Source organism: Xiphophorus couchianus, chromosome 22, assembly GCF_001444195.1.
Source record: "Xiphophorus couchianus chromosome 22, X_couchianus-1.0, whole genome shotgun sequence".
In the NCBI taxonomy this organism is placed as follows: Eukaryota; Metazoa; Chordata; class Actinopteri; order Cyprinodontiformes; family Poeciliidae; genus Xiphophorus; species Xiphophorus couchianus.
Window position 1 is genome coordinate 29,929,774 of NC_040249.1, and position 12,559 is coordinate 29,942,332.

Here is a 12,559-nt window from a genome sequence, read left to right on the forward strand (position 1 = left end):
GCTTTTTCCCACTTGCCATAAGACTGCTGAACTCTTAACTGGACTGCACTCAAAAACTGGTCTCCACTTCATACCTTGCACATGTACATAGCTAAATAACTTCTATTTTACTGTCATTCCTGCACTTTGTATTTTATATTCATATTTATATTCATGTTTTATACTGTATTTTATTTTATTCTGGAGTAACATCATAACATTGGAACCTCAAAACATTGTCCTGAGCCGTATGCAACAAAATTTCGTTCTGTATACACCCTGTGCATGCAAAATGACAATAAAGTCAGTCTAAGTCTAAGTCTAAGATTCATTACCAGCCTGACAACAAATCAATTGTCAGTCCTAGGATGAGGATGCTGTAGAGATCCTTCTTGTCCACTGTATCACCATCCATAACAACTTGGATGATAAGAGTTATGACAACATTTAATTTCCTTTAAGGGTAAATAAAGTATTTTTGAATTGAACGGCCTTGAATGTCAAGAATCCATCCATCCATCCATTTTCTAACACCTTTGTCCCTAGTGGGGTCGGGAGGTGCTGGTGCCTATCTCCAGCTAACGTTCCGGGAGAGGGGAGGGATCACCCTGGACAGGTCGCCAGTCTGTCGTAGTCAAGAAGGAACATTTCAAAATAAATTTCACTCGAGTGAAACAAACGGAAAATAAAACGAGGTTCTGACTAGAGTCAGAATTTTGGTCCAGATTGCCTCCATTTTCCATTCTCATTATCATGAATCAGTTGTGTTCTGCTAAATGTAAAGGGGTCAGTTAATGGTGACCCCTCCGGGGAGCAGCAAAGGAGGACAAGCAGAAAACAAAGCTTGGAAAGAGTGTGGGTGAAGTGGAGCTAAAATGGGCTCCCTCATCACGGATTCCTCTTGAAGTGTCTCCCACAGAGAGTGGGTGGAGTTAGCCTGCAGTGACTTCATCCCCACTCATCCCAACATCAATGGAGGACTGCTGTCTGGTGGCCGTACGCAGCGTCTCATCGGAGCTCAAGGGTGGGTGGGGTGAGATCACTTCCATTAATTCCTCAGTGCTTAAGAGCACTATGTATGTTTACACGCCTGGACCTAGATCTTTCATTTTTGACTGTGCATGCTGTGATCATGGCAGACAGTCTGATTTTTAAATGAACGGAGGGAGACAGGACTGTTGGCTGTAGGCTTCAAAAACAGACGGAGAGGACTGATGTGATCAGATGAAGAAAAATACCACAAGAGTCTGAAGAGGTTGATCCATACGCCAAGACTTGTCACTTCCTGCTTTTATTTTAAATAAGAAAATTATGTGGGAGCTATAATCAAGTTCAAAAATGTCACATTTGTGACTGAAAGTTGCCCAGAAATGTAAATAAAGCTGTTTTAATCAAAGATGTTTCGGAAACATTAATTTCCCTTAGCTCGAAGTCTAATAACTACACAAAAAAACACACAAATTGTCACCTTCCTAAAATAATGGCTCATTTTTTGCCAAAAGTAATTTTTTGTCGCCTAAAATATCTTTTGAAAAGCGAGAAGGGGTCATTTTTTATTTTTTTTTGACAAAATCACATACGGCAAATAACGACCCTAGGCCATTATTTCAGGAAGGTGACGAAATGTGAAAATGTTTCATTATTTCCAAGTTTCCGCAACATCGTATAAGTTCTTACAGCTTGGTTAAGTTTTGCTTATAGGTCTTTGTCAATATCTAAACCAGAGTTTTGAACATGTTTAACGAACAGGTTGTTGCACTTGCAAATGTACAAAAGAACACTAATTTCTGAATCTCAAATTATTCAACCAATTTGTATAAAGTGGTATGTGAAATCTATTTATTCTAGCTTAACAAGCTGTTTTTCCATTGACCATAAAATTGTGCAAATTGAAATAAAAAAAACAAATTTGCTTAATGGAAAAACACCAATTATATATATATATATATATATATATATATATATATATATATATATATATACATTGATCAATGTCAAACTTCATACTTTGTAAAACATGTTAGCTGTGTATCCACTAATACACTGAGGGCTGCCAATGCTTACAACTAATGGATACTAACCATCCCTGACTTCATTCTTCATTAAAGATTTACAATAAAATGAAAAATTCAGTTTGTATCCTTGTCTGTCTGTGTAGCTCACCATTTTACAGTGAAATCAACTAAATAAGTAACATCAAGCAACCAACTGTCTGTTTTTGCTTGACGAGAGTTAACAGATACTCTACAGAGTGATGCGTCACGTTAAATGTTGGAACGACTGCGGTCGTGACTGGAGGACCTGAACTCAGTTCATTGAAGGATTAACAAACACACCTTTCACAAAGTGCAAGAGTTTCTTAAAGAGATAAGGTGTTAAATTACAAAGTCAAATTTCTTTTAAGTCGTATTTGATTATATAGTTTTTATAACAACTGAAGGTCACATAATTATTTGATTGTGCTATAAAATGATTCTATGATGTAGGAAAATACATCATACTGTCCCTTTAAGTTTGTGGTTTGTGTGTTTGGGAGCAGCTCCCTCCATGACATTTTGTGGAAAATACAGCTTCCCATGTCTGCTCTGCTCATTTCCCTCTAATAAAGGAAATTAAATCTAGTTTTTGAATCAACCAACACAGTCTGACAGAAGAGAAATCTACAGGAGGAGAGGAAAATAAATAGAGACTGTACACATACATGCAGTGGAAGATGAGCTGAGGGGAGAGAACATCGTCGCTGTGCTGACGGCGCACAACGCTCCAAGCCTCGGTCAGATCTGAGGAAGTGCTGCTGTCTTTTAGTGATTTCCACACCAGTTTGGGGGTCGACTGCGGCGATGGGGGAATATCACATGACGCCCGATTATAGGGCAACATGAGTTCAGATGGTGGAAAATCGGGGGAACAATTGATCTGACAGAAAGTGTTGAAGGGGAAACCTGGCAGGTCTGAAAGCTGCCGCCGTATGCCACGTTTGACTGCTCAATAATACATCAGGCAGCTGCAAAACTGTCTGATCCGGATATGCAAGTTTTTTTAAACATGTTGCTAAATCACATAGGATTTGGTTGAAGAACCAGCGATTTAATTCGAACAGTACCTTGGATGCCATTTCTGCGGCTTTTGTTTGAATCTCCACAGGCTGTTTGGCGATGAACGGCGAAAAGTAACAGTTTTGCTTTTAAAAGCGTCATGAATTGTGACAACTCTTTCTGTGAGGCTAAAGTATCACAGATGTGGCTCAGAGGCAACTGATGGTTTTACAAGAACAGTAAAAACAGACAAAAAAAACAAAGCAGAGAGAGAAATATGAGCAATACGAGAGCTGGTACGTGTTATGATTAATCATAAAAAGTTTGGCAGGAGCGCGGCCTGCTAATGGAAGCTTAGGCTGGGAAAACGATAAGCACTGGATACGACGAAGGCAGCAGTTTTCTGTTCCTGTGATGAGATACATATGAGCAGACAGGAAGCCAGCAGCCAACAGAAATGTTTTAAACTGTTAAAAATACAGCAGAACATGAACTACAGAGAGGTGCCAAACAAGAACCACAATATGCTTGAAAAAAATTTTTTAAGTTGGGCCCCACCGTTTGCAATTTTCTTACCGATCGGCAATTATCGATTTTTAAAAAGTCTGACATGCCAATTCTGATTTTGGGCAGTTTTTTTGTCTTAAATGTTGCTAAATATAGCAACAAAGTCGCTGAGTTAGTAACAGTGGAGTGAATGTTCCAAATGACTGCGCAAGTGCTATTTTCTCAGATTTTCTTAAATGGTCAATGCAAATGATGGTCAGTATAATTTTCAAGTCATGAACTTTTAAGGTGTAAATCAAATTTTACTGAACAAAGCTCTCCATGAGAACAGTATTTTTTTTCAAAAATAAAAAACTCAAAATTCATTGTTCCAAATTATTACGCACAGCAGATTTTCTAAACATTTTATGGATTATAAAGAACTGCAAATGGTCATTCTTTGAATGTGCAGCATTACGTGGTCACATGTACTAAAATCAAAAGCTATTTCAATCAAAAACATCTTAACAGACCGAGTTACATGTTAACATAGGACCCCTTCTTTGATATCACCTGCACAATTATTGCATCCATTGAACTTGTGAGTTTGTGGATAGTTTCTGCTTGAATTTCTTTGCAGGATTTCAGAATACCTTCCCAGAGCTGCTGTTTTGATATGAACTGCCTTCCACCCTCAGATCTTCTGCTTGAGGAAACTCCATAGGTTCTCAATAGGGTTGAGGTCAGAGGTCAGAGGAGGATGGTGACCACACATGAGTTTCTCCCCTTTTATGATCATAGCAGCCAATGACACAGTGGTATTCCTTGCACCATGAGATCATCTCGTTTCACTTTACCTGAGGTAAAAGTTAACATTAATGACTCTGATAACATATTAACAGAGTCATTAATGTTGAATTTTACATGTGACACTGTGATTACATTTTCATAACTGTTGCTACTTGTTTCACATTATTTGAGGCAAGAGTTAATATTAATGACACTGTAATAACACTTAATGACATTTTCATAACTGGTGCTACTTGTTCCACTTGATTTAAGAGGAATTATTAATGACTTTGTTATTAAATCATTAGACAGTGTAATAAAGCTTAACGAAATCTTTATTGTTGGTTCTACTTGTTCCGCTTTATTTCATGTTGTTAATTTTATGTTATTAATTACTGTTTTGTTAAAGCTTTTGACAGTGTAATAACACTTAATGACATTATTATGACTACTATTATAACATATTTAAGACATATGATGATTTTTGGATAATGTTAAGTTGTCATAACAGAGACATTTTTGTCTACGTTAATGTCAAGTTGTTGTAACAGACATTTTGAATAATGTCAACTTTGTATTAAAAGTGTCATGATTTTATGACAAAAGTCATAAATATTCATGAAGACTTACTCATGTTTATGACATTGTCATGACAGTCTTATTCACAACCCATCAAATAAAGTGTTACCAAAAATGTAATCTTTATGACACTTAAATCCAATTTGTATTGACCTGGTAGGTCAGTCAGTCTGACCTCTCACTGCAGAGCAGAAGAGGACGGATGTTGATTTTTAGACCTTTGCTGAGGTAAATAAGATCGGAGGATAAGATCGGCTTCACATGTAAGTATCGGCAGCTTAGGCTGATAAGGAAACACATCCATCAATTTGGGACACTATTACTCATTACTTATGCTTGTACCCCGGTTTTAAAAATCACAATATGAATTTAGGATTTATATAATGTATATTAAAAGTTATGGGTTAAGCCAAGTCGTGTTCATACAATATTTTTTTTTTTTAAAGCCTGCTGCAGGCAGGGAGGGAATTCAAGTGGGTGATGTAATCTTTCACTTCTAACTTTGCTGTCAGAACATGAAATTATTTTATCTTCATGTAATTGATGACTCTGTTAACTTACAATTTTAGAATCAGAATTGTGATAAATAAAAACACCAACTCCAAAAGTCAGTACAAAGTCTTGGAGGACATGTTTTCTCAAAAACTTTAACTCACTTTGTTTTTAGCGACATTAAGCAGAAATGGATAAATAACCGCAGCTTAACTGAGATTCTGACCAAAGTGAAATGCAGTTTCTTTTAATTTTCTTGTAGCAAAAACAGCAGAGGGTCAGACTGACATAAAAAATATGGCTAAGTAATTGTAAGCAATTGATACACAATGACACAATTAATATGTAAACTGATTTTAAGGACTTTATTTTGCAAAATATGGCAAATTCTCTATGTCCTACATAAATCCCATCATTTCATCAGGAAAATTCATTTTATCGTGATTATTGACAGCTTATTTATCAGCAGCACATTCAGATGATGTGCCTGCGCTGTGATGTGTGGGTCAGTTCGTTGTGTACAAATCATACCAGACTGTCCAGGTGGAGGTATTCCAGACGGGAGTCTTGGGAGATGCAGCAGCACAGTGAGGACTCCTGCTCGGCTGCCCCAACACGGCTCCATGGCAACAAGCTTTGGCACCCCCTGCTTATGACACGACGGCAAAAATTCTCAGCTAACATTCAGACAAAGACAGGAATCTGTACTTAAACATAACTCTAACATTGTGTTTGTAGAGATAACATTATGTTAGAGTTATGACAATTACTGTATATTGATGATGCCAGGAATTGTACCAGGTAATTATCCTTTTGAATTTGGTTCCACATATTCTCATATGAATTGTTTTTAAGCTAAAACATATTTTATGTCCATTTGTTTTCTGTTTGTTAGAGACCATTTGAGTTCATCAATATTTGATGTAAGCATGGATATAAATGTATAAAGCATGAGCCGATTGAGGCAACTGTTTGAGATTGAGATAAATGTTAATTTAAAGTGTGGATGCGTGGCCAACACCCTGTATGGGAGCAGAGAGCAGAGGGGCTACTGCAGAGCAGCTGAAAAAATAAAGCATGCCTTTATTTTTTACCATCTTCAACATAGAGCCTTTAAAACAACCAATTAAAATCTTAATATTTTTCTAGCAAAACTCTGGTGCTGAGCCTTAGATTTACGTTATGATACTCCCAAATATTCAATTTCGACATAATTATAGGTTCTCATCCATTCAGGACAAATGGGAAAAAAAGGTTTAAAGCAACTTAAGTTATGATTTAAATAACACATAACTTGTATTAAGAGTCACTGCAATAAATCAATATTTATGAGGAATTTTATTAAGTGGAGTCACTTATTAAAATGTTTTAGTCAGAGCCTTAAGTTTTTGTAAAGGTGTAGACCACTGAGGAAAACACATTTGATATGCATTGCTACTAGTCATTTTTGGTCCTGCAGCTTAAACACAATAAAAACGTTTTAAACAACATTTTACATTACATTTGACTGTAACTTTGAAACCCCCCCAAAAAATTACTCTTAAATGGGATTTCCTCACTTGACACAGACTGAATGACTTTATTCGCTTCTTCCACTGCTACTGGTAAATATACAGACAGACTACAATTCTAAAACTGAGTAGAAAATCAACATCATTCTTCACAACTTCTCCTTTTTTTCTTGGGAACATTTGGACCATTTGAAATTCTACCAGAGAAATCCAAGTCAATAGGAGAAATCTCAGACTGAGCAAGCAGTGAGAGAAGATGAAAATCGAGCAGAATTGCGTAAGAAGGCAATAGCATGGCTAGATATAGACATTATGTTGTAAAATTTCTCCAAATACACATACGGTACAATAAAAACTAGTTTTGATGTACCTAAAACCCACCCTACTTTTTAAATGAATTTATTTTGGTTGATGTGTTTCCTATATGTGATCCCAATGAGACATCTGCATTGCAAGATCAAATGTCTCTGGATAATATTTCCATTCATCTCAGTGAAAACAAGAAGAGTCACTCATATTGATCTAGTTTGACCCTTCTGCCATATTGTACCACAAAAGTCACTGATTGTTTCACACTGACTGTGAGGGAAGTTAAATATATTTCTATTAACAAACTGTATACAGTATATTTGGCTACTTTTCACACCTGTAAGTTTACCAAAGATTTAATCATTATTTTATCTTTGATTTGAATTATTAAGTTCCAACTCAGAACAATGATAAAAATTTTAAAAAACTATTGTTTTTCATCTTTCTAAGGCATTTAGTTGTATTTTTTAAAATAAATATTGTTATATCATTTCTTATGTTATATCATAAGAGCTCATAAGAGCTCTTATGACACATGGGCAGGACATAAAGTTTTTTGTGACATTCTTTCTATGTACATGTACTTATTATACAACATTGAAAAACTAATATTTTTGAGATGTCAATGATGTGTGCCAATCAAGGATACAACCATAACTGTACACCCAGTTAACGGTTTTGTCAAAACACTTGGAAATGCAAAATAATGTCCTACTTATCATTCAAACCCTTTTATCACTGACGGAACATAGCTATCTCAAACAAATACATTCTTTTCACATGTACAAGTGTCTAATTAATGGACTAGAAATAAAATAGTTAGGCTACAAGAAGTCTTACATCAACAACCCAACATAATCTGCCCCTGAAAACCATCTAAATGTCCTTCGGATGTATCTACAGTATAAATATATTTTTTATTTTATCATGACCTGTGTCAGCATACTCCTTTTATTTTAAGCACTTTTGGTAAAATTGTATGAAATTTAGATATTAAACAGTATTACTGTAGATTTTGGGTCACACAAGAAGAATTTAATTCCAGTTTTTTGCAAATGTGTTTGTAAGAAATTTGAAGGTTAAAGGAGCTTTGGGTCATCAAGACAACTATGCAGAGTAACTATGCAGAGTAATGTATTTACCATTTAACTATATCTATCATCTACAAATGAAGTACTAATGGTTACTTCAGGTATTATATCAACAAGTCGGTGGCATTGTAACACTACTTACAGAGCAACACAAAAACACGGAACAGCATCATGTTCAGGTTACCATGGCAAAGACATTATTATTTGAAAAAAAAACACCACTCCCATGTATATTAGTGAGAGATAAAGAAGCATTTTGAAATTTTTCCACTCAGAGCCATTTTCGAAAATGATTACTTCTGGTCTTACAAGACGCATAATCTACATGAACGCACAGCAAAGCAATGAAAAAACCTTTGCGAATACACCTAAATTTGACACAAATGGCCAGTGTGTTTTGCCATTGGTCTGTAGAGCATAAATTATTCATTTAAAAAAATTTACTAGAATCATCAAAGGGTTACGTAAAATTCCAAATGTTCAGGAAAAACACCTGAAGAACTGTGAAGCTAAAAGACGGGAGATTAAAAGTGAAACATACCGAATGCAGAGTTAATAATCTGTACAAAAACCTTTGGCTGAATGAAATGTTATAAAGCTCTAGCTGTGCTAAGAACTAGCAGTGTGGATAAAATAACCACATCTAAAAATATATCCACATGCTTCAGCTTTCAGCAGACGGACACTAAGTGATTAGAGGACAACACCAACTTGACTCCTGTCGGCATAGTTAGACCACCTTGGTACAAACACACAAACATCCCCTCCAGCGTTAATAGGTTTAAGTGCTGGAGCGTACGGTTTAATTAGAGGCTGCTCTGTTAGTTTAGTTTTTTTTTTTTTTTCCCAGAGTGTCGGGGACATGATGAATTTCTCACTAAACAAACCAAACTGACACTGGGAGTGGGAACGTGTACCAGTGGAGGAGCACTCTTACTGATTAAAATTATACGGAGACAAAATACAGTGAATGACATGTTGTGAAATAAACAGCAGGTGTTTATTGACTCTGTCACATTTCAGCTAATAACACTCTAATATTCACCCATTTACTCACATCACTGCTGTGTTTACTTTGTTTTCTGTGGCAATGGTACAGACAATAATTTTGACTTTTGTATAGTTTTGATCCAGAAAGTTCTTTGATCTGAAATGCAGAGAAAATTACAAAGGGACAGTTTCTGCAGAAAATATGTAGATGACAAAAGACATCATACAGCTTTATGGGGAGGCTTTAACCATCTACGTTTTAGTAGATTGAAAATCATATTTCAAATTTTGAACCAAAAAGCTGCAATAGCATAACTTAAACTTAGATCAGCCAAAGAAAGAGTGAGGGGAAATCCCACCACAGTATCATATATCTACCTTAAGTTTTAATGCCAAAGATACGTAGCTTTAAGTAAACAAAGTAGCATCATCTTTCTACTTAATTCTACTCTGAAATGCCAAAGTTAACCTGTCGCAACTACAGAAACACCAGATACAAGCAAAAATTATAGCAGTGACCCAATAATAGAATTACATAATCTCATTCTACTCTGTGTTAGTGGCGTTTTACTCACATCGGCATACAAAATTCTTGATGTGACTCAAAATTATTTGATATATTCTGCTTCCAATATGTCAGGAAAGTATTCAATGTACATCACATTTCCCACATTTTATGTTCTTATTCAACCTTATTCCAAATTGTATTAGATAAATCTCTTTCCTCAAAATTTGGCAAATTTATCAAAGATGCAAATCCAGGAAATCAGATTTATGCAAGTATTCTCAGCCTTTGCTTAATACTTTGTTGAGCTACATTTGGCAGCAATTCCAGCCTCAAATGTTTATGAATATGGTACCACAACCCATAGCTTACCTATCTTTTGGCACTTTGGCCCATTCTTCTTAACAAAGTTTGTAACTAAGAGCAAAGTGTAAACAATGTCGGCGAAGTCATGAGCTATGATGGTTTCGGGTGAATCTTCAGCCTGGAACTCCTTGAGTCACACTCAGGATCCAGAATGTTTTTGTTTTTGTTCATTATTGTCACAGATAATAGATATTACAGCTAGGCATACACCAATCCACTATTTTCACTTCCGATACAGATATCTGATATCTGAGAGCCCCACAAGGTGTGGAGGCCTTCAAAAAAGGTCTTAAGACACACCTTTTTAAACAGGCTTTTTAGATCTGTTAGCTTTTTTAAATTGTAAGTTTTAATTTGTTACCATTTGGTGTGAGATGTATTATTGTATGTTTTATTGTAAGTTTTATAATCTATTTTCGTCTCTGTATTTCTTTGAAATGTAAGGTGCGTTACAAATAAAATGTATTATTATTATTATTATTATTATTATTATTATTATTATTATTATTATTATTATTATTATTATTATTATTATTATCTGAGGTTTACTATCGGCCAATACCGACTCAATACCAAAAAATATTGAATCGGTATCAATATCAGTGCTAGATTAATTTACAAAATGTCTTTCTTTTTTTTTAAAACACAGACATACAGTAAATGCACTGAATTACAAATTTATCTGATAACTCTGAACCAATACAGGACACTTAAATACACCAACAGCTTCAAAAGCTGGTCAAACATGTAAAAACAACTTTAATTTGTTCAGTCAGAGCCATTAGGAAAAGACCACCCAATGTAAAATAAATTTAAAAAAATTCAAACTCTGTGATGGTCTGGTGACCTGTCCAGGTGACCCCAACTCTCACTTGTTCACCACTGGAGATAGACTCCAGAACCCCTCATGACTCCACTAGGGACGAGTGTGTTAGAGAATGGATGGATGGATGGATGGATGGATGGATGGATGGATGGATGGAACTGACAGAAACAATAGGTTGACTAACTTGGTCAGACATGTAAAAATAAACGGCAACAAATCTGTTACCGATATCTGATCTAGAATTTTTCTCAATGTCGGGACAGATACAGATGTTAATATCGGTTCGGTGAATCTATAATCACATCATTTGTGACTGAAATTCCATGAAGTGGGTAGAATATATATTTATAAAAAAACATATAGGGGCAGCAGAACAACCAATTCCTGGTTTTCTTTTTTGTTCTACAGAAAATCCTAAAGCGTTTTCTCGATTTGAAGCAGACAGATGAATCTGAGTAAATTCATTTCCAGGCTTCCTCGTTGTATCCTCAAACAGATTTTATAAATATTGTACTTTTGCAAATGCAAACTCATAACAGCTTGAGAAAGTTAATGATGAAGCAAACCCACGATGGAACGAGAGCTCTCGCTGGCATCTTTCCCAAAGTAATCAAGGTAAGTAAGGAAGACGAGGGCAGAACGGCGAAGGCTGCAAGAGTTGAGAGGACGATGAAGTAAATGCAGTCATCTAAGCGTATTGTAAAATCCTGCTGAGCTGTGTGTCCAGCATGGGCCACAGTCTGCTGCTAAGAAGGGCAGAGGGTCTGACCTGAAAGACGGGGAGGCCCAGGTGTCCTGCTCCAGTTTGTTTAGGCTTTAAATATGAAGCGTTGCTGAAGCCCAGGCAGCAGCTTTCGCTGACTTCATCTAAAGCTGAAATTGGTTCTTTGGCAGCGCTGAGCAGCACCGCTCCGGCAGATCATTCTATCAGAAATTACTGGATGTTTTCCAGAAGAAAGAAAGGTGAGGGGTCCACTACAGAGCGAAGGCAACATTCAAAGTACCAGCCAAGGTCTGGAAGTCTTTTTCCTGCTTTCAAATTTCCCCAGGAAAGCTACAGATGAACTGGTATTGTTCATTATCTACCAAACTGAAGAAATATTTTGGTAAAATTAATTAGTTTACTTTATCTAAATCTGCCATGGTTATGAATCATTGTTGGGCTGAGCTGTAAAATAATTCTCAGCAACTAAGTAGGATGAGAAATCCAAAGTGACGGAGAATTTGCCGGTGGGAAAATAGTTTATGTTTTGCTGCTATGTTTGTTTCCTGATGACTTTACAATATTTTTATGAGCTCACTATAAATACAAAATATATGAAGTCAGGTAAAAAGCGTTTTTTTGTCCTTCAGCCCCCGTTTCTATCAACGAACATTTCTGAGGCAGACAAAGTTCTACTTGGTTCCTTCTTAGAAAACAGTCTTAGCTGAAAGTTTCTACTCACAAAAGAAACTTTAAGGCAAGGTCACCTCACACTGCCCTTTTAATCAAGTTTATATCATCTGTTTGGACTGATATAGCTGTAAAAAACAAAGAATAGAGGAAAACCCGCAGATGCTTCAGGGGAAAGCAAGGTGAGCCTGACCTTTTTATTTCCTTT

General features: G+C 36.0%; 1 protein-coding gene across 3 annotated transcripts in view; it reads right to left on the minus strand.

Annotated features, from left to right (window-relative positions):
* The window catches only part of LOC114137745 (attractin-like protein 1), a 324,777-nt gene that overhangs the window by 12,550 nt on the left and 299,668 nt on the right, over positions 1-12,559 (minus strand). For 2 of the 3 annotated variants that reach the window (XM_028006550.1, XM_028006549.1), the window contains one exon: positions 5,892-6,006. In XM_028006550.1, the coding sequence (XP_027862351.1) occupies positions 5,892-6,006 (115 nt within the window). Of the gene's footprint in view, positions 1-5,891; positions 6,007-12,559 lie in introns of those variants that run through there. The other variant, XR_003594084.1, reaches the window with a different exon arrangement.